Source organism: Phyllobates terribilis, unplaced genomic scaffold (assembly GCF_046119375.1).
Source record: "Phyllobates terribilis strain yellow unplaced genomic scaffold, ASM4611937v1 Scaffold_11__3_contigs__length_659146591, whole genome shotgun sequence".
NCBI classification, from domain to species: Eukaryota; Metazoa; Chordata; class Amphibia; order Anura; family Dendrobatidae; genus Phyllobates; species Phyllobates terribilis.
Genome location: NW_027362771.1, coordinates 262,428,469 through 262,451,742, shown reverse-complemented (window position 1 = coordinate 262,451,742; position 23,274 = coordinate 262,428,469). Strand labels below are relative to the sequence as shown.

Genomic DNA, 23,274 nt, shown 5'->3' with positions numbered 1-23,274 from the left:
CAGGTGTGCCCTGTCAGGTTTAATAAGTGGGATTTGTTGCCTTATAAATGGGGTTGGGACCATCAGTTGTGTTGTGCAGAAGTCTGGTGGATACACAGCTGATAGTCCTACTGAATAGACTGTTAGCTGCTTTTTTCTTGCCATAATACAAATTCTAAGTAAAGAAAAACGAGTGCCCATCATTACTTTAAGAAATTAAGGTCAGTCAGTCCGAAAAATTGGGAAAACTTTGAAAGTGTCCCCAAGTGCAGTTTCAAAAACCATCAAGCGCTACAAAGAAACTGGCTCACGTGAGGACCGCCCCAGGAAAGGAAGACCAAGAGTCGCCTCTGCTTCTGAGGATAAGTTTATCCGAGTCACCAGCCTCAGAAATCGCAGGTTAACAGCAGCTCAGATTAGAGACCAGGTCAATGCCACACAGAGTTCTAGCAGCAGACACATCTCTACAACAACTGTTAAGAGGAGACTTTGTGCAGCAGGCCTTCATGGTAAAATAGCTGCTAGGAAACCACTGCTAAGGACAGGCAACAAGCAGAAGAGACTTGTTTGGGCTAAAGAACACAAGGAATGGACATTAGACCAGTGGAAATCTGTGCTTTGGTCTGATGAGTCCAAATTTGAGATCTTTGGTTCCAACCACCGTGTCTTTGTGCGACGCAGAAAAGGTGAACGGATGGACTCTACATGCCTGGTTCCCACCGTGAAGCATGGAGGTGTGATGGTGTGGGGGGGCTTTGCTGGTGACACTGTTGGGAATTTATTCAAAATTGAAGGCATACTGAACCAGCATGGCTACCACAGCATCTTGCAGCGGCATGCTATTCCATCCGGTTTGCGTTTAGTTGGACCATCATTTATTTTTCAACAGGACAATGACCCCAAACACACCTCCAGCCTGTGTAAGGGCTATTTGACCAAGAAGGAGAGTGATGGGGTGCTACGCCAGATGACCTGGCCTCCACTGTCACCAGACCTGAACCCAATCGAGATGGTTTGGGGTGAGCTGGACCACAGAGTGAAGGCAAAAGGGCCAACAAGTGCTAAGCATCTCTGGGAACTCCTTCAAGAGTGTTGGAAGACCATTTCCGGTGACTACCTCTTGAAGCTCATCAAGAGAATGCCAAGAGTGTGCAAAGCAGTCATCAAAGCAAAAGGTGGCTACTTTGAAGAACCTAGAATATAAGACATATTTTCAGTTGTTTCACACTTTTTTGTTAAGTATATAATTCCACATGTGTTAATTCATAGTTTTGATGCCTTCAGTGTGAATGTACGATTTTCATAGTCATGAAAATACAGAAAAATCTTTAAATGAGAAGGTGTGTCCAAACTTTTGGTCTGTACTGTATATATATACACACACACACACACACACACACACACACACACACACACACACACACACACACACACACACACACACACACACACACACACACACACCCCACACGGACCTTTAAGGGTGTATGTACATGGCGTCTTTATGGAGCGTAAGGGCCTGAAAAAGTGCTCAATAAAAGTTTAAAAATAAAAATGAACATATGCAATATAAAAATGACTTGCTGTTCATATGTTTAGTCTTTTGCTCGTCTTTTAACCACCTCGTGTTTGTGAAGATGTGAATCATTTAAAATACTTGGTCCATTTTACTAGCAGTTTTCACATAGAAGCCCCCAAATAAAGGGCCGTATGTATATTAAAGAGAAGCTCCCAGCCATTGAATCTATGCTGATAACAGTATGTATTAATTTATTATAAATAAGCTTTCAGTCTTTCTTGATTTTTTTTTTTTTCCTTTTTTTATGGATTTCTGTAAAATAGATATTTTCTACTAGCCCCATGATCCATTATACCTATTTTTAATGAGTACAATACTATATTTGGTGAATTGAACTGCTGTCTGTCGGTTCACTACAGAGAATAATGTAATGACCCCTTGTGCCCTAGATAAATGTGATACTAGTGGAGCTGTAGATTAGACTTGCCCATTCAAGGTCTATGGGTGCGAGAAAAAAAATCTGATGCCATATAGAGCCACAGTATAGCATCCGATTTTTACAGATACATTGTAATTCTGTAACATAGGAAACTGTAAATGGTCTTCTAAATTATTAAAAGCTGCTGCTGTGAAAACAAACGCAAAAAAAACCAACCACTTATTAGACACTGCAGACAAGTGAGAAGAAAAATGGTCCCACTTTTCTGGATGAAATTCTGAACCATCTTTTTTATATGCTCATGTGAACCTACCCTTAAGGATATTGCATTACAGGATTTACACTAGTTTTCTGGTGTAAAAAGGCTATCAAATATGTATGACCTAGAGTTGCCTGCAGATTTTCTAAAATGAGGGTCGGGATTAGAATTTAGGAGGTGTAGCCAACAACCTCAATTAAATTGGCGTAAAATAGTGTAACTCTGGATTTCTGGTTGTGGCGCACACATTCCAAAAATATATCAAATTTCTATGTTACACTAGCAGGCTTTTAATCAAGGCTGGTATATTGAATGCCAAAAATTAGGGCATAACCATAATTGAGAATGGAGCAAACCTTACCCTAGCTTTCTCTTCCTTCTCTAGCCGGCGCCTTTGTTCTTCTCGTAGTAGGCGTTTCCATTCTTGCTCGGTTTCCTCACTAGGCGGCAGCCCTTGCTCCATTCTTGTATAGCACCTTTGTATAAATTTCTCCTTATCTCTGGTTTCTTGCTGCAGCTTGATGTAATTGGCTTGTTGCATTGACAGCTCCGCAATGCAGGACATCATTTTACGAGTGGTGTCCTTTATTTTCTTTTGCAGTTCATTCATCTACCAAAATATTGACATCCAAAACATGAAAAGAATGGCTGCGCATGAGTGTAAATCTGTTATGTATACTATTCTTTTTAAACTTAAGGTATGTGCACATGATCCAGAGCCGCTGCGGGTTTGAAGCTCTGTGTTATACAGTGTCAAATCCGCAGCGGCCACATGTTAAAGTATAGTGGATGGGATCTCTAGAAATCCCAATGTCCACTATGCGTCTGCAGCTCACCCACGGAAACTGACGTGCGGCGTGTCTTTCAGGACTGCAGCATGTCATTTTCTCTTGCGGGTCCGCATGTGGACTTTCCTCATAGATGTTAGTCTATTGGAAAAGTCTGCATGTGAAAAAAAAAATGGCGCCTCTCATTTGCATAAATGAGGGCGAAAGCCGTGCGGCTATTCCGCACGGGGGCATCGGGGCCACATACGGCTATGGGTCGTGGGCACATACCCTTATTGCTTGCTGATATTAAAGAAGCACTCCCACCCAACATTTTATTGCCTAAACTTGTGTAAATTTTGGGTGAGTATATTACCGTACTTAACACTACATATATTCTACATTTACACAGGCTAAAGCAATAAGTTTGGTGTTTCTTTAATGTTAGTATATTTCACCATTTATTTTTTTAGCATTCGTTTTGGAAGTGTATAATGTTATGTTTACATTTCTTTTGCTTTGAAATCTATACAAAAAAAGTTTCTGGACTGAACCCAGTAAAAAAAAATATGCTGCATTTTGCCTTACAGTTTAGGACGACATTGAAAACCAAGTCAAAACTATGAAAGCTGATCTAGAAACAGCCCTCCCAATTGCCAGTGCAGGACAAATAGCAATATCATTACATCTAAAGTATAATTAATTTTACTTTTTGGTTGCCATTATACTTGTACTCATATTTTGTCACTTATGGGGTAGAGGCCTTTATGTATAGCGCTCTTTGATACTTCTTGCCTGGGTCTTTAAAAAAGGATAGATTTTAACTTTGATTCGAAATAAAGGTGACCGTTTAATCAAGGAGTTTAGGCCACTTTTATGGAATACAAAAAAGTAGCAAACTTTTATCTTGTGCCATTTTAGTGCAAAGCATTGAGACAAAAATATGGTGGTGTGGCAAACTGTAGTCTAACAAATTGACTTTAACTTATGCCATAAATTTGGCATCAATTATAACGCAAGTAAATTTCAAATTCTGGAGCAAGATGCATCACATTTAGTAAGGGGCACACATCCGTATTAGACTGGTGATTGGAACGTCAGTCTAAGTAAATGCCCTCCAACCTCTAAAATTGTGCATATGTTCCTTTTCATTTGCATTTTTGGTTGGGTAACTTATCTACCCACCTTGTTATACATTTGACATTAGGTGGTGCTCACCTGTCTTCCCCCTCCCCCACACCTTTTTTTTTGTTTAATTACACAGACCTTTTTAGCGAGATGTAGGGTGTCTTCCTTGCCATTCTCCGCTTTAATGCGTATTCTGTCTGAAAGCCTAGAAACGTGTTCGTAGAGGAAGTCCTTCTCCAGCAAGTTCTCCTCCTTCTCGGCCAGACGCAGTTCTAACTGTATTATACAGGGGGTTTAATAGACATCATCATAGCATTTACACTGGACTTCCTGATTATAGAATACTGGGAATCTGACAGTAGAAACTAGGCTCATCACCTTGTAGGGGATATAGCCCTATATATAACATCACCTTTAGTGTTCTAATTGCTACATATGTTCTGCAGAAACTGAGGTTTAAAGGGAACGCATCAGTCAATACATGATGCTCAAACCATGGGCAGCATGAACCTGACACTGGCTGCACCGACTTCTCTCCGCACAGCTCTATTTGATTGACAGCTCTCTCCCATGTGAGTCGTGTGGAGGAGACGCCAGCCAGGGGCTGCACCGGACTAGTCTCCTGTTCCTATAATACCCAGCCGAATATTTAAACTATAGCCGGAGCCTTTCACAGGAAAAGATATCTGACTGAAATTATGCAGCCAGGCTCTGATTAGTGAATTGACTGACGGTATCCCTTTAATCAAATATGCTAATTGGGATTCATGGTGCACCCTTGGTGTGGCTCAGAGCACTGCTCCACTCACAGGTTTTACATGTTCCCACCTCCCTCACTCGTGATTGTATAGAAAGTTCAAGCAAACCAATGATAACGTCATATAAATCAATAGCTAGGAAAGTACCTACCAGGTACATCATTATAGTATATTCACATTTCCTTGCTATCTTCTGAGGGATCAATAGAAACTGCATGTGTGACCAGCAGCTTGAAACATCTCTACATGGTTGAGTGCAGACAGGCCTCATTCACACATCAGTATTTTTGATTAATATTTGTATGCCAAAACCCGGAGTGTCTCCAAATCACAGAACAGGTGTTAATTTTTCAATTATATTTTTTTCCTGTAAGTTCCACTCCTGGCTTTGGCATACAAACACTGATGCAAAATACTGACGTGTGAATGAGGCCTACCATAATGCACACTATGGCCACCATTATAAGTTTATCTCCGCACAGCAACATTTTTTTTTTAAATGCATTCAATAGTGAAAATGCTTAACTAATGATTAAACATCCGTTTTGTAAGTGGGACAACCCTACCCGTCATGTCCCCAAACACTATTAACCTGCAGATATGAAGGTAATCTGCAGGTCAATAGCGTTCTAAAGCTGTGTGGTCGCCACACTGGAAGCTCGGCTACAAGGTGTAAATTAACTTTATAACCCCCTCCGCTTTCAGTCCAGGAAGCGTGTTGGTACAGCTTCAGGCACCACTCAGTAGTGAGTCACATTGACTGACGGCTGTCTCTGCACGGATACCTTGCTGAGATGGTTGTCAGTCAGTGACGGGGTCCGCTTACCGCTACCGCACACTGTACTGAGCGGTGACTGAAGCAGCGCTGGTGTGTCTCTATGACTGACTGGTTGAGGCTGCCCAGACGAATAAAGTTAATTTCCTCCCGGTAGCCGGGCTTCCAGTGCGGGCGGCTGCATGGCTTTAGAATGCTATTAACCTGCAGATTAACCCCGTAATTGCAGGTTGAAAGTGTTTGGGTATCTAACGTTACCTTTTAAAGCCATGATTAATCTTGGGTACATTTTCATTCTAAGGCTATGTTCACACACAGCCACAACCTGCTCTGTAGACAGTAAAAACGCCAGTTTTGCTGCGTTTGTCACATTTTTGTAGTGTTTTTTTTGGGTGTGGATGACGTGTGCTTTGTCTACAGTACATACTATGTTCACCAAAAAATGCTGCAAAAACATTTGTTTTTTCACTTTCTCATTGTATTCTATGGGTGAAAAAAAATGTTGAAAGAATTGACATGTTACAGATTTAAAAAATGCAGCAGTTCTCAAATTCAGTAAGTAAAATATAACCTAGTGTGTGAAAGAGATTAATGGAGTCTCATAGTGTTCGCTGTTACTGTAAAAAGCAGGGTTTAATTTGCGCAAAACAATGCTGCATGCGAACACAGCCCAAGACACTGATCTAATGCAGGAATATGACTATCATTTTTCTTCCATCATAAATGAATGTATAAATATGGAAAGGAGTCTGCTGCTCACTGGGGTAGATGTGGGGGGAGGGTGGTAGTAGGGAGCTGCAGGACAGTGAGGCAGCTAGCTGGGTGACAAAAGGGGGGGGGGGGTAGAGGGAAGAGTGCCAGGGAGGCTAGTCCTGATCTGGCACACCCCAATAAGTTTGCAAACTTGGCAGATGAGGGTGGTGTCAATACAGGGGTAGCACTGCTGCAGCAAGGCATGTCCTCTGAAAGCCGGAGGAGTGTCCGCTCCAGTAAGGGGAGAAATAGGAGAGCAGGGCAGGCCAGGCAGGTGCTGGTAGTGGGGGACTCAATTATTAAGGGAACAGATAGGACAATCTGTCACAAAGGCAGGGATCGTCGAACAGTGTGCTGCCTACCTGGCGCTAGAGTCCGGCACATCGCTGATCGGGTTGACAGATTACTGGTAGGGGCTGGTAAGGACCCAGTGGTCATGGTGCACATTGGCACAAATGACAAAGTTAAGGGTAGGTGGAAGGTACTTAAAGATGATTTCAGGGAATTAGGCTGCAAGCTGAAAGCAAGGACCTCCAAGGTAGTATTCTCTGAAATACTGCCTGTACCACGTGCCACGCCAGAGAGGCAACGGGAGATTAGGGAGATAAATAAGTGGCTCAGGAATTGGTGTAGGAAGGAGGGGTTTGGGTTCATGGAGAACTGGGCCGACTTCTCAGTTGGCTACAGATTCTACGCTAGGGACAGGCTGCACCTCAATGGGGAGGGTGCAGCTGTGCTGGGGGAGAAAATGGCTAGAAGGTTGGAGGAGTGCTTAAACTAGGGATTGGAGGGGAGGGTATTCATTATATAGGTGGGGAAGATAGTGCAGCTAGTGACCTGGGCACAAATAAACAAATTGGGGGTGGGGTTAGAACAGTCAATATAGTAAGAAGGAATAGAGGTACAGAGAGATACATAAAATGCATGTACACTAATGCCAGAAGCCTCAGCAACAAAATGGAGGAATTAGAATTAATTTTGTTGGAAAATAATTATGACATGGTAGGGATATCTGAGACATGGCTGGACGAGAGCCATGACTGGGCAGTTAATTTACAGGGCTATAGTCTGTTTAGAAATGACCGCAAAAACAAGCGCGGGGTGGGGGGTGTTTTATATGTAAAATCATCCTTAAAACCCATCTTGCGTGAGAATATATGTGAATCTAATGAAAATGTAGAGCCCCTGTGGGTGGAGATAAGGGGAGGGGGAAAAAATAATAAATTACTGATGGGTTTGTTATAAGTCTCCAAAATAATGGAAGCAGAGGTGAATATCCTCATAAAGCAAACAGATGAAGCAGCGACTCAAGGAGAAGTCATTATTATGGGGGACTTCAACTACCCGGAAATACATTGGGGAACAGAAACCTGTAGTTCCAGCAAAGGTAATAGGTTTTTGACAACTATGAGAGACAACTGGTTCAGGCCCCAACAAGAAGGGGGGCACTGCTAGACCTAATATTAACCAACAGGCCAGACCGCATATCAAATCAGAGAAAAACGCATGCGGATTGTACATGCGTTTTTCCTGGCAGGGACATGCGGATGTGAAGCGTTCTTCACTTGCATTTCCGCATGCGGGTTGACAAGCGTTTTCCAAGCGATTTTAGCATCACTTGGAAAGTGCTTGTCAACTTGGTCACGCAAACGGCATAGATTTATATAGTGTGACCGAAAGAATGGTAAAAAATAAAAAAATAAATATATACTTGCCCTCTGATGGCCCCCGGTGTCTTGCTTCCCTCCGTTCTCCCTTGCCGGCAGCGGTACACTGAAGGACCTGCTGACGTCAGCGTTGCGAAACCCGTCACATGACTATGACGTCAACGCAGGTCCTTCAGTCCATCGCGATTTGCCGGCATGAAAGGACGAGTGCAGCGGGGGCCGTCAGAAGGTAAATATAATCTTTATTTTTTATTTTATTCTTTTTTTCATAGTTTCTATGGTACCCAGGTCCGGAGGAGAGTCTCCTCTTCTCTAGACCTGGGTACCATCCACACATTGAACGCATGCATTCCGCATGTCCTTATCTAGTGAAGCGGAATGCATGCATTCTAATGCAAGTCAATGGCGGAGAAAACGCAGCACCTCGGCAAAATAACTGGTAGTGCTGCGTTTTTTTCCGCACAGCACATGCGGATTATCATTGGGGAACATGGCAGGCCTTCTACCATGCATTTTTTAAGCGTTTCTGCAGCGTTTTTGCCGCTGCGGAAACGCTTAAAAAACGCATCGTGGACACACAGCCTAAAAGTGTTCACAAAATAATAAGTTTTCATGTATCCTTTAATAAGAATTGTAGTAGAGGGGTTACAAGGACACTAAACTTCAGGAAGGCAAATTTCCACCGGTTGAGAGATGATCTCAGTGCAATAAACTGGGACGATATCCTGAGACATAAAACTACACAAAGCAAATGGGAGACATTTATTAGCATCCTGAATAGCACCTGTGCACAATATATACCCTATGGGAATAAACATGCTAGAATAGGAGGAAACCACTATGGCTAAATAGAGCTGTAAGGGGTGCAATAAGAGACAAAAAGAAAGCATTTAAAGCAAGTAGTAGTGATGAGGCGTTAAATAAATACAGAAAATTAAATAAATTCTGTAAAAACCAAAATCAAGGCAGCAAAGATTGAGACAGAGAGACTCATTGCCAGAGAAAGTAAAAATAATCCCAAAATATTCTTTAACCTCTTCGCAACCCTGGGATTTTCCGTTTTTGCATTTTCGTTTTTTGCTCCCCTTTTTCCCAGAGCCATAGCGTTTTTATTTTTTGGTCAATATGGCCGTGTGAGGGCTTATTTTTTGTGGGACGAGTTGTACTTTTGAACGACATTACTGGTTTTACCATATCGTGTACGGGAAAAAAATTCCAAGTGCGGTGAAATTGCAAAACAAGTGCAACACCACAGATGTTTTTTTTTTTTTTTTTACCACGTTCACTGAATGCTAAAACTGACCTGCCATTCCTATTCTCCAGGTCATTACGAGTTCGTAGACACCAAACATGTATAGGTTCTTTTTTATTTAAGCGGTGAAAAAAAATTCCAAATTTTGCTTAAAAAAATAAAGGCGCCATTTTCCAAGACCCGTAGTGTCTCCATTTTTCGGGATCTGGGGCCGGGTGAGGGCCTTTTTTTTGCACGCCGAGCTGAAGATTTTATTGATTCCATTTTGGGGTAGATCCGATGTTTTGATCGCCCGTTATAGCATTTTATTGCAATGTTGCGGCAACCAAAAAACTGAATTCTGGCATTTAGAATTTTTTTCTCGTTACACCGTTTACCGATCAGATTAATTTTTTCTATATTGATAGATCGGGCGATTCTGAACGCGGCGATACCAAATATGTGTATGTGGGTGTTTTTTTTAATTATTTTATTTTGAATGGGGCGAAATAGGGGTGATTTAAACTTTTTATATTTTTTTAATATTTTTAAAAACATTTTTTTTCACTTTTTGCTTGCTTCTATAGTCTCCATAGGAGATTAGAAGGAGCACTTGCCTGATTGCCTCTGCTACATAGAGGTGATCAGCAGATCACCTCTATGTAGTAGAAATGCTCCTGTGCTATGAGCGCCGACCACTAGGTGGCGCTCATAGCGAGCAGTACATGACAACCACTAGAGTCTGCTGCAGAGCCAGGGTTGTCATGCCCACGCATCGGTGACCCGCGATCACGTGACGGGGTCACCCATGGGCGGGTTAAGTGACGCGCTTCCGATGCAGCGATGTTAAATGCCGCTGTCAGAGATTGACAGCGGCATTTAACATGTTAACAGCCGTGGGTGGATCGTGATTCCACCTGCAGCTGTTGCGGGCACATGTCAGCTTTAAGAATAAGCTGACATGTGCCCGGTTCAGTGCGGCCTCAGTGCCGGAGCCCTCACTGAACCAGGGGTTACAGCCTGGTGCGTACTAATACGTCCCAGGCTATAAAGGGGCTACATAAATAGTAAGAAACTAAAAAACGATAGTGTTTGCCTCTTTAAAAATAGTATGGGTGAAATGGTGGATGAGGATGAGGAAGAGGAAAAAGCCAATATGCTAAATGATTTTTTTTCAACAGTAATTACACAAGAAAATGGCATAACAGAAAACATGATTAGTGATAACAAAAATTCTCCATTAAGTGTCACTTGCTTAACCCAGCAGGAAGTACGGCAGCGTCTAAAAATCACTAAAGTTGACAAATCCCCGGGCCCGGATGGGATACACCCACGAGTACTGCAGGAATTAAGTAATGTCATATATAGACCATTATTTTTAATCTTTAAAGATTCCATAATAACAGGGTCTGTACCACAGGACTGGCGTATAGCAAATGTGGTGCCAATATTCAAAAAGGGGACAAAAACTGAACTTGGAGATTATAGGCCAGTAAGCTTAACCTCTACTGTGGGTAAAATCCTGGAGGGTTTCCTAAGAGATGCTATAATAGAGTATCTGAAGAAGAATAACCTCATGACCCAATATCAACATGGGTTTACGAGGGACCGTTCCTGTCAGACTAATCTGATCAGCTTAAATGAGGAGGCAAGTTCCGGACTGGAGCAAGGAAATGCAGTGGATGTTGTGTATATGGACTTTTCAAAAGCTTTTGATACGGTTCCACACAAAAGGTTGATACATAAAATGAGAACAATGGGGATAGGGGAAAATATATGTAAGTGGGTTAAGAATGGGCTCAGTGATAGGAAACAAAGGGTGGTTATTAATGGAAAACACTCAGACTGGGTCTCAGTTAACAGTGGGGTACCACAGGGGTCAGTATTGGGTCCGCTTCTTTTTAACATATTTATTAATGACCTTATAGGGGGCAGACAGAGTAGTAATTCAATATTTGCAGATGACACTAAACTCTGCAGGGTAATTAATACAGAGGAGGGCAATTTTATATTACAGGAGGATCTAAGTAAACTAGAAGCTTGGGCTGATAAATGGCAAATGAGCTTTAATGGGGATAAATGTAAGGTAAGGCACTTGGGCAGAAGAAATAAAATGTATAATTATAAGCTTAATTGTAAAACACTGGGCAAAACTGTCACTGAAAAAGACCTGGGTGTATTGGTGGATGACAAGCTCACGTTTAGTGACCAGTGTCAGGCAGCTGCTGCAAAGGCAAATAAAATAATGGGATGCATTAAAAGAGGCATAGATGCTCATAAGTAGAACATAATTTTACATCTCTACAAGTCACTAGTGCGACCACACTTAGAATACGGTGTACAGTTCTGGTCTCCGGTGTATAAGAAAGACATAGCTGAACTAGAGCGGGTGCAGAGAAGAGCGACCAAGGTTATTAGAGGACTGGGGGGTCTGCAATACCAAGACAGGTTATTACACTTGGGGTTATTTTCTGTGGAAAAAAGAAGGCTTAGGGGTGATCTTATTACTATGTACAAGTATATGAGGGAACAGTACAAAGACCTTTCTACTGATCTTTTTACTCTGAGGCCTGAGACGGGGACAAGGGGGCATCTTATACGTCTGGGGGAAAGAAGGTTTAATCATAATCACAGACGCGGATTCTTTACTGTAAGAGCAGTGAGACTATGGCACTCTCTGCCGCATGATGTTGTAATGAGTGATTCACTACTAAAATTTAAGAAGGGCATGGATGCCTTTCTTGAAAAGTATAATATTACAGGTTATAAATACTAGATTCCTTGATAGGGCGTTGATCCAGGGAACTAGTCTGATTGTCGTATGGAGTTAGGAAGGATTTTTTTCCCCAATGTGCAGTTTAGTGTTTGCCACATGTTTTTTTTTTTGCCTTCCTCTGGATCAACATGTTAGGCTATGGGTTGAACTAGATGGACTTAGTAACATAGTTTTTAAGGTTGAAGAAAGACTAATTAAATGTTACTGCTTCTCATTAGCCTGGCCATTACTCACATGACATCTTGGAGTTCTAGGGCACCCATGTCCCTTTCTTTGCTCACTACTGCTTCATATTACATACTTTTTACAGTTTTCCTTTTTTCCCCTCTACATATTGTACAATTTTAACATGTACCTTTTGTATCATGAACTTTAACTCTACAAATGCACCTTGGCAAACATTTTGTTTGTTACAATGGATGCCATCCTCACCTCCTCCATTTTCTTCATAAGATCTTGTAGAGATGGATCCTTTCCGTCGAGCATGCGTATCCGGCTTTCTTTATCGGGACTCTGGGCCAGGTCCTCCAGTTCGGCTGCTCTGTCATTACACTGGGAAAGCTGTTTGACAAAAATTATAACCACATATTTTAAAACTATATAATTATATTTACTGACCGGCATCTACCAGTAAGAAATGTACTAAACACAGTGGGGTCGTGTAAGGCCATTGTCTTCTACTCGACCACAACTTCAGGCTGTCTTTTTCCAAAATGCTAATTCTTCATCTGCAGAAACTATTCATCCTAATCTAACACCCTACTTTCTGCTGTGAAAGTAAAGGCTTTTAGATGTCTGCAGCTGGACACATCATGGTATTTGCCTACATTAATGCGGAATTATTCAAGAGGTTGAAGATGAGCAGAGAATGGAACAGGACCCTGGGTGTGAATGTTCAATGTAGAAGGATTTCAAGGGAAAATTCTTCTAAAGTATTGTGTGGAAAAAGGAATAATTTTTTAATACAACTATATATACACCGCTCAAAAAAATAAAGGGAACACTCAAATAACACATCCTAGATCTGAATGAATGAAATATTCTCATTGAATACTTTGTTCTGTACAAAGTTGAATGTGCTGACAACAAAATCACACAAAAATCATCAATGGAAATCAAATTTATTGACCAATGGAGGCCTGGATTTGGAGTCACCCCCAAAATTAAAGTGGAAAAACACACTACAGGCTGATCCAACTTTGATGTAATGTCCTTAAAACAAGTCAAAATGAGGCTCAGTATTGTGTGTGGCCTCCACGTGCCTGTATGACCCCCCTACAATGCCTGGGCATGCTCCTGATGAGGTTGTGGACGGTCTCCTGTGGGATCTCCTCCCAGACCTGGACTAAAGCATCCGCCAACTCCTGGACAGTCTGTGGTGTAACGTGACGTTGGTGGATGGCGCGAGACATGATGTCCCAGATGTGCTCAATTGGATTCAGGTCTGGGGAACGGGTGGGCCAGTCCATAGCTTCAATGCCTTAATTTTGCAGGAACTGCTGACACACTCCAGCCACATGATGTCTGGCATTGTCTTGTATTAGGAGGAACCCAGGGCACCAGCATATGGTCTCACAAGGGGTCTGAGGATCTCATCTCAGTACCTAATGGCAGTCAGGCTACCTCTGGCGAGCACATGGAGGGCTGTGCGGCCTTCCAAAGAAATGCCACAGAACACCAGGATTGGCAAAGTTGCCACTGGCGCCCTGTGCTCTTCACAGATGAAAGCAGGTTCACACTGAGCACATGTGACAAACGTGGAGAGCGATCTGCTGCCTGCAACATCCTTCAGCATGACCGGTTTGGCAGTGGGTCAGTAATGGTGTGAGGTGGCATTTCTTTGGAAGGCCACACGGCAGTGAAAATAAAGAAGATTCAGTGTGGAACTTGCATCTCCCCAAATTAATTCTGAGAGTTCATTTACATTTAATATTTTGATTTTGTGAAGAATTTGTAAATCTATTTTGGAAGTTTCTTCTTAAATGCCTTTCTATGACCTGTTCCAGCTTTTGGCATGAAAGAAAATGTATTGCTCCTACCAGGGCTGCGGAGTCGGAGTCAGAATCATGGAGTCAGAGTCGGTATAAAATGGACCGACCCCGACTCCTAAAATATATAATAAATTGGGTACAGTAAATCAATGCAGTTTGTGGGGAATATTTTTTTCATAAGAATTTGAGAAAGTTATGAAATGTCCTATAAATCTCTGTCCTATTCCTGATCTAAGGGTCTAAACTTTTAGCTGAGATGAATCTGTGCTACAGTAAATTTATCACTTAAGCATGAGCCATGTATGAGATAGTCGGAGTCATGGAAATTGAGGAGTCGGAGGTTTGGCTTACCGACTCCACAGCCCTGGCTCCTACACACAGTGAAAATAAGTATTTGATACACTGCCGATTTTGCAAGTTTTCCCACCTACAAAGAATTAAGATGTCTGTAATATTTATCGCAGGTACACTTTAACTGTGAGAGCCAGAATCTTAAAAAAAAAATTCCAGAAAATCACATTATATGATTATTACATAATTAATTTGCATTTTATTGCATGAAACAAGTATTTGATACAATAGAAAAATAGAAGTTAATATTTGGCACAGAAACCTTTGTTAGCAATTACAGAAGTCAGACGTTTCCTGTATTTCTTGACCAAGTTTGCACACAATGCAGCAGGGATTTTGGCCCACTCCTCCATTCAGATCTTCTCCAGATCTTTCAGGTTTCGGGGATGTCGCTGGGCAATATTGAGTTTCAGGGCCCTCCAAAGATTTTCTATTGTGGTCAGGTCTGCAGGCTGGCTAGGCCTAGCTGTGTGTTTCAGGTCACTGTCATGCTGGAAGACCCAACCACGACCTATCTTCAATGCTATTACTTGAGGGAAGGAGGTTGTTGGCCAAAATCTCGCAATACATGACCCCATCCATCCTTCCTTCAATACAGTGCAGACATCCTGTCTCCTTTGCAGAAAAGCCCCCCTAAGTATGATGTTTCCCCTCACCATACTTCCCGGTTGAGACTGTCTTCTTGGGTATGTACTCATCCTTCTTCTTCCTCCAGAGACGGCAAGTGGAGTTGATACCAAAAAGATCTATTTTGGTCTCATCTGACTATACAACCTCATCCCATGCCTCCTCTGGATCATCCAGATGGACACTGGCGAATTTCAAACGGGCCTGGACATGTGCTGGCGTGAACAGGGGGACCTTGTAAATTAATTATGAAATAAAATCATACAATATGATTTTCTGGATTTTTTTTTTAAGATTCTGTCTCTCATAGGTGAAGTGTACCTAGGATAAAAATTACAGACCTCTCCATTCTTTGTAGTTGGGAAAACTTTCAAAATCGGCAGTGTATCCAATACTTATTATCCCCACTGTATAATAAAGGTGATTGCAAGTTGACTGCAGGAATGACCTGGATTTGAAGTGTTACAAGATCTGACTCCAGGGCCTTCTTATTTGGCAACTCTTTCTTGATTTGTTCAATTTTCCTATTTTCTTCTGTGACTTTCATCTTCAGAAAGCGAATCTTCTCATCCAGGGCGATCATCTCCACATCACCATTTCTCAGCAACATTTCCTGAGTATTTATCTTCTCATAAAAGATGCAGACTTCTTCCTCACGCTCAATCAACTGGACTCCCCTGTTTAATATTAAGGAAAAAAACTAAAAAATACACAAACATCAAAGTCCATCAACCTTCAAAATTAAGCTTGTAAAAACTGTATATTCATTCTGAGTATTGAGGGATCCTGCAAAAGTCAGCTTATTGTGGGAACTCTAGCAATTAATATTTATATTGCAGCGTTATATGGTGTTTATTGACCCAAACAGGTCATTTGTGTCATGCATAGACAAGCTAGGAGAGATGTTCTAAATTCAGTGTCTTGGAAAAGTATTCATACCCCGTGAACTTTTCCACATTTTTTCATGTTACACACACAAACTTAAAGGGAATCTGTCACCCCCTGGGAGTTGTCAAACCTCTAATATGGGCATACAGGTGATAGAAATGTAAATCTATACATACCTGTATGTCCCATATTAGCGGTCTGATTACAGAGAAATGTCTTTTTATAAAAATCCTTTTTCATATGCTTCGCGCCCGGGGGTGATGCCAAAAAATCCCCGCCTATCTGCTTAGGACTACAAAAAAACCCGCCTATGTGCCTAATTACCATATTCCTCCCCTCCCCTGCACGTCACAGGGCACTCTTCTTGTTCACATCATGGGCATGCGAAAAGTGCCTCCACAGTGAGGCGTGCTTTTTTTTTTTTTGCTTCCGGCTCCATTTACCCTGCAGTGGTCTATTACGCAGGCGCCGGGGAGTCACTGTGACCTCCGCTCCAGTGACCTCCGGCGTGCGCAACAAGAAGGTTTGGTCCCCAAACATATATATGTTATATATATTTTTATATATTATACATACACACACAGTATAGTTCCTAACTATCAGGATGCCGAGAGGTATCCTGATAGTTAGGAACCATACTGTATATATAGCACATAGAAACAAGTCAGACCATTGTCATATCAATAAAATGCTAAATGCATAAAATAGCAGCACATATAGTCAGACCATACAGGTAGACAAAAAAACTCTGTATGTCACAGTTGGTGAGCTTACTTCTTTTCACAAAGAAATGTACATTGGAACAAGCTCACCCAATCTGTAAAGAAGGCCCATATCTGTCCTCCATATAACGTCTGGAGTAAAACCCACGATGTCTATATTTGCTCCCAATTAACGAGGTGGATCAGGGGGTTCTTCTGACCATTATACCGCCTCCTGCCACGTTTCATCCCGTTAAGGAAACATCAGGGGTATGGCAGCCAGGTTAAAAGGCTCTTGCCGTACCAAAACAATGCACCAGCAGCCTCCTGTCGGTACTAGCAATCAGGGGTCCCAGCTTCTTTAAATACACATGTATTGGCTGGTTCAAAGTTTACATATCCGGTCAGCTGACCATCCTGTGAGTCACCCCATAGGCCGGTCCCGCACACATGTTAATACTGAGCCTATTCAAAGTTTATGACCCTGTGGAATGCACATTCAACTTCCTGTGCGCCACGCTAAGAGATGGCACGCACACATCGTGCACATGATACACAAACACTGCCGCGGGCTTCTAATGCAGTGGTTTCCAAGCACCGCTATGCTCTGGCATCACCTCCGGTATACAGTACAGACCAAAAGTTTGGACACACCTTCTCATTTAAAGATTTTTCTCTATTTTCATAACTATGAAAATTGTACATTCACACTGAAGGCATCAAAACTATGAATTAACACATGTGGAATTATATAGTTAACAAAAAAGTGTGAAACAACTGAAAATATGTCTTATATTCTAGGTTCTTCAAAGTAACCACCTTTTGCTTTGATGACTGCTTTGCACACTCTTGCCATTCTCTTGATGAGCTTCAAGAGGTAGTCACTGGAAATGGTCTTCCAACAATCTTGAAGGAGTTCCCAGAGATGCTTTGCACTTGTTGGCCCTTTTGCCTTCACTCTGCGGTCCAGCTCACCCCAAACCATCTCGATTGGGTTCAGGTCTGGTGACTGTGTAGGCCAGGTCATTTGGCGTAGCACCCCATCACTCTCCCTCTTGGTCAAATTGCCCTTACACAGCCTGGAGGTGTGTTTGGGGTCATTGTCCTGTTGAAAAATAAATGATGGTCCAACTAAACGCAAACCGGATGGAATAGCATGCCGCTGCAAGATGCTGTGGTAGCCATGCTGGTTCAGTATGCCTTCAATTTTGAATAAATCCCCAACAGTGTCACCAGCAAAGCACCCCCACACCATCACACCTCCTCCTCCATGCTTCACGGTGGGAACCAGGCATGTAGAGTCCATCCGTTCACCTTTTCTGCGTCGCACAAAGACACGGTGGTTGGAACCAAAGATCTCAAATTTGGACTCATCAGACCAAAGCCCAGATTTCCACTGGTCTAATGTCCATTCCTTGTGTTCTTTAGCCCAAACAAGTCTCTTCTGCTTGTTGCCTGTCCTTAGCAGTGGTTTCCTAGCAGCTATTTTACCATGAAGGCCTGCTGTACAAAGTCTCCTCTTAACAGTTGTTGAAGAGATGTGTCTGCTGCTAGAACTCTGTGTGGCAACTCTGTGTGGCTTTGACCTGGTCTCTAATCTAAGCTGCTGTTAACCTGCGATTTCTGAGGCCGGTGACTCGGATAAACTTATCCTCAGAAGCAGAGGTGACTCTTGGTCTTCCTTTCCTGGGGTGGTCCTCATGTGAGCCCGTTTTTCTGTAGCGCTTGATGGTTTTTGCAACTGCACTTGGGGACACTTTCAAAGTTTGCCCAATTTTTTGGACTGACTGACCTTCATTTCTTAAAGTAATGATGGCCACTTGTTTTTCTTTACTTAGCAGCTTTTTTCTTGCCATAATACAAATTGTAACAGTCTATTCAGTAGGACTATCACCTGACTTCTGCACAACACAACTGATGGTCCCAACCCCATTTATAAGGCAAGAAATCCCACTTATTAAACCTGACAGGGCACACCTGTGAAGTGAAAACAATTTCCAGTGACTACCTCTTGAAGCTCATCAAGAGAATGCCAAGAGTGTGCAAAGCAGTCATCAAAGCAAAAGGTGGCTACTTTGAAGAACCTAGAATATAAGACATATTTTCAGTTGTTTCACACTTTTTTGTTAACTATATAATTCCACATGTGTTAATTCATAGTTTTGATGCCTTCAGTGTGAATGTACAATTTTCATAGTCATGAAAATACAGAAAAATCTTTAAATGAGAAGGTGTGTCCAAACTTTTGGTCTGTACTGTATGAGCACTGACGTCATATCCGCCCTCAATGGAGAGCGAACCTTCAAGTGGAACGCACTGAGTTACTCTGCCCGATTTTCCATGCGCCGAACATGACATCACTTCCGCTATCGCAGTATTCACAGTAGAGTGCACAGTTTTATTTCCTTGCGCTCCAAGGGCGTGCCCTCATCTGATTTAGATAAATTTGAAGGAATTAAAGATGTCGAACTCTTTATTCGTAAACTTAAATGGCGGAAATTTTATATTCAGGATGCCCTACTGGAAGATATTAGAGTCCTATTTAACCTGTCAGATCCGAAACCTAATTTAAGTGGTAAAGGACCATTTACAGATTTGACATCAAAAATCAAGAAAATGCCACCCCCGCAGAATGATTTATCAGCAATTGATATTTTTCAAATATGGTAATCAGTGATATGGAAAATCTTAAGGATTCTGACGTGACAAGAGACTTTAATTTATCAAGGTCAGAAATGACAGGCCTTTGCGGATTGGAAAATGACCAGCACATTACAATTAAACCATCCGACAAGGGTGGTAATGTGGTGGCCATGGACTCAACAAACTACAAAGACATGTGTATGCAGATTCTCAATAATAAGACCTGCTACTGTATACTACCCTCTAACCCTGGGAATGTCTTTCAGGCTGAACTCTTGCAAATTCTTGAATGGGCTTTGGAAACCTCAGTGATTGATCAGAAAGAATTATAATTCCTGTCAATTGTACACCCCACAAGGGCAACTTTCTATTGTATGCTGAAGATTCACAAGGGCCTTACACCATTAAGAGGCAGACCAATTGTGTCTGGGGTGAATAGTTTGACAAAAAACCTTGGTATTTATTTGGACAAAATTCTGAAACCATTTGTTACAGCATTAAATTCATATACTCGTGACACAACTGATCTCCTTAGTAAAATCGAGGGGTTAGTTGTGGAACCTGACATGATCCTTGAAAGCATCGATGTGGAGGCGCTCTACTCTTCAATTCTTCACCAGAAAGGTTTGGAAGCAGTTGAATTTTTAGAAGAGTTGAGGCTGCCAATACAGGGTACATAATGAATTTATATTGGAGAGTCGAAAAAATTCTTTGTAAGGAGAATATTCAGTGTTTAATGACGAGTACTTCCACCAGCTCAGGGGCACCGCGATGGGGAGCTTGTGTGCCCCCTAGCATGCAAATTTGCTCCTGGGCTGGTGGGAGGAAACTCGAGTCTTTGGAGACGTTGGCTTGACTGGTAGTGAAAGGGCCATAATATGGCTTAGATATACTGATGACATCTTTGTTATCTGGAGAGGCACGAACGACAGTTTCTTAGAATTTATTTCTACTTTGAATAAAAACGACATTGGGCTGACGTTTACGTCAGAATCAGATCCTAATAGGCTTTCATTTTTGGATGTGCTAATAGAGAAGACACAGGATGGTCATTTGAGCACCAGCACATATAGGAAGCCTACGGCAACGAATTCCCTACTCAGATGGGAAAGCAGTGTGAGGTTCTGACGGAATTGCTCCAATATAGATACTTTCAAACAACAGTCAAAAGATTTGCGTAATAGGTTCCTGGATAGAGGTTACCCGGACAGGATTTTGAAAACAGCAAATCAAAATGCCCTTAGAAAGAACAGGACGGACCTACTTTCCCCCAGACCAAAAGAACCAAATGACAAACAAGGATTGCGATTTATAACCAGATTTAATAACTGTGCCATTAAAGTGAGGGAGATACTAAACAGACATTGGCCAATTCTAAAAAAGGATGATGACATTGGGGAGCTTTTACCATCACACCCACAGATCACTTTTTCAAAGGGTAGGTCTTTGAGGGACCGCATTTGACATAGCCACTACACACCCCCTGAAAAAGAAACATGGCTACCACAGAGAGTAAAGGGATGTTTTAAATGTAGTGGCTGTGTGGCATGCAAAGCCATGAAGTAAGCAAAACGTTCACGGACAGCAACACTGGTAGACTTTATCAGATCAGATAGTTCATTAACTGCAGAACGGAAGGAGTAACCTATAGAGCAACATGCGTTTGTGGGCTAATTTATATCGGTAAGACCAAAAGAGAATTTAGGCAATGCATAGGTGAACACTTAAGAGATATTGCCAAGAAAAGAGACACCCCTATAGCTAAGCACCTTAATCTAGTACATAATGGACAAATTTCATCAATGAAAGTTTTTGGGCTGACAAAAAGTGGAGAGAACGATAAGGGGTGGTGGCTTGGATAGGTCCATCTTGCAACATGAGGCAAGATGGATCTATCGTCTGGGTGCGATGCACCCTAAAGGTCTAAATGAGCAGCTTTATTTTGGCTGCTTTCTATAGATGAGGGACACCCTAGGACCAGTGAGCTTAGGGCTAGCCGCTGTGGAGCGGGGGCGCCACTGCGCAGGTCTAGGGTGCCAACCTCCGCTGTCAGGTAGGACTGAGAACAATTTAGGGCAGTGGAGGGTGAGTGATAATCCAGTCACCATCTCAATTTCTTTTGTGCTGGTGTCAATCCTCACTGTCTAAGAAATAACTACATCCTTTGCCTTATGATAACTCTGTTATCCAAAGTAGTTTGCCCCCCCCTCCCTCCCCTCCTTTTTTTCATGTTCTGTGCCATATTCCATCATTATGTCATATTTTTAATAAATTTACTTTCTGTCTGATGTCAACCAGATGATATGTCTTATTCTTTGTGGCCAGCAGTAGAACGAGCCTCAAACGCCTCTTTTTACTATACTTACCTTTGTGGTTTCTGTTGTATGTGAGGCTTTGATGCAGTACATGAGAACCACCGGAATATATGGGACACCATGAATTTTCTGTGACTAGAGAGGTATAGTCACCTTTTGATTTGCCCCTAAATTCATATGCATTAAGAATAGGGCCGCCCTTGGAGCGAAAGGAAATTAAACTGTGCGCTCCACTGTGAATACTGCGATAGTGGAAGTGATGTCATATTTGGCGAATGGGAAATGAGACTCTGGCAGAGTAAATCAGTGCGCTCCACTTGAAGGTTTGCGCTCCATTGAGGGCGGAAATGACGTCAGGGCTCATATACCGGAAGTGATGCCAGAACATAGCGGTGCTTGGAAACCGCTGCATTAGAAGCCCGTGACAGTGTTTGTGTATCATGTGCACGATGTGTGCGTGCCATCTCTTAGCGTGGCGCACAGGAAGTTGAATGTGCATTCCACAGGGTCATAAACTTTGGGCCCATTATTAACATGTGTGCGGGACCGGCTTATGGGGTGACTCACAAGATGGTCAGTTGACCGGACATGTAAAGTTTGACCCAACCAATACATGTGTATTTAAAGAAGCTGGGACCCCTGATTGCTAGTACCGACAGGAGGCTGCTGGTGCATTGTTTTGGTACGGCAAGAGCCTTTTAACCTGGCTGCCATACCCCTGATGATTCCTTAATGGGATGAAATGCATCGGGAGGTGGTATAATGATCAGAAGAACCCCCTGATCCACCTCGTCAATTGGGAGAAAATATAGACATCGTGGGTTTTACTCCAGACGTTATATGGAGGACAGATGTGGGCCTTCTTTACAGATTGGGTGAGCTTGTTCCACTGTACATTTCTTTGTGAAAAAAAGTAAGCTCACCAACTGTGACATAGAGTTTTTTTGTCTACCTGTATGGTCTGACTATATGTGCTGCTATTTTATGCATTTAGCACTTTATTGACATGACAATGGTCTGACTTGTTTCTATGTGCTAACAATTCTATGCAATAGGCACCCTGGTTACAGAAAATTCACCTGACATTCCACTGTGAATACCTGTAATATTTGACTTGAAGTGCTGGACAATTCTATATAACATACAATTTTTTGGATTCTAACACAGCCTAAGTTTTTGGACAGGCCTACTGACTGTCAGGTTTCTTTATATTGTATGTGTCCTATATGTTTTTACTTTTAATATAAATATTAAATGCTAAGTTTTAATTGAAAAATCATTTTTGCCTGCTTACGATTCTTACACTATAACAATATCATTAAAGATGACATTTATGTAGCTGCACATTTGCATTTTTTCCACATATACTAATTATTTTTGTTTCATGTATTTAAATATTTCTTTTGGTGAGCCTATTAGGCCACTTGGCTTTCTTTATCCCTTGAAATATTGGATTGTTATACTACACTTTCTGTACTAATCTTGTTGGCTTTGTATATGTCTAGTCCAACTCTTTAAGGGCTTTGTTTATTTATGTACATACCTGTGTGTTAGCTTGGGTATACCACAACCTTATTAGGGGTTGACTGGTTGTTATAATGGGCCTATGTGCCTCTTTTAATTGTTTTTAACTTGTTTGTTGTCTTTATACCACGTGTTGATTTAATAAAATTTCTATATTTTTGTGAGATCCCCAGTTTTGTATAT

The 23,274-nt window shown here is 41.9% G+C and overlaps 1 protein-coding gene across 4 annotated transcripts in view; it reads right to left on the bottom strand.

Moving 5' to 3' along the window:
- CCDC146 (coiled-coil domain containing 146) overlaps positions 1–23,274 on the bottom strand; it is a 177,279-nt gene that overhangs the window by 3,265 nt on the left and 150,740 nt on the right. For all 4 annotated transcript variants that reach the window (XM_073652283.1, XM_073652281.1, XM_073652284.1 and 1 more), the window contains exons 15-18: positions 15,469–15,697; positions 12,484–12,612; positions 4,230–4,367; positions 2,558–2,806 (exon numbers count right to left, since the gene is read on the bottom strand). In XM_073652283.1, the coding sequence (XP_073508384.1) occupies positions 2,558–2,806; positions 4,230–4,367; positions 12,484–12,612; positions 15,469–15,697 (745 nt within the window). The remainder of the gene's footprint in view (positions 1–2,557; positions 2,807–4,229; positions 4,368–12,483; positions 12,613–15,468; positions 15,698–23,274) is intronic.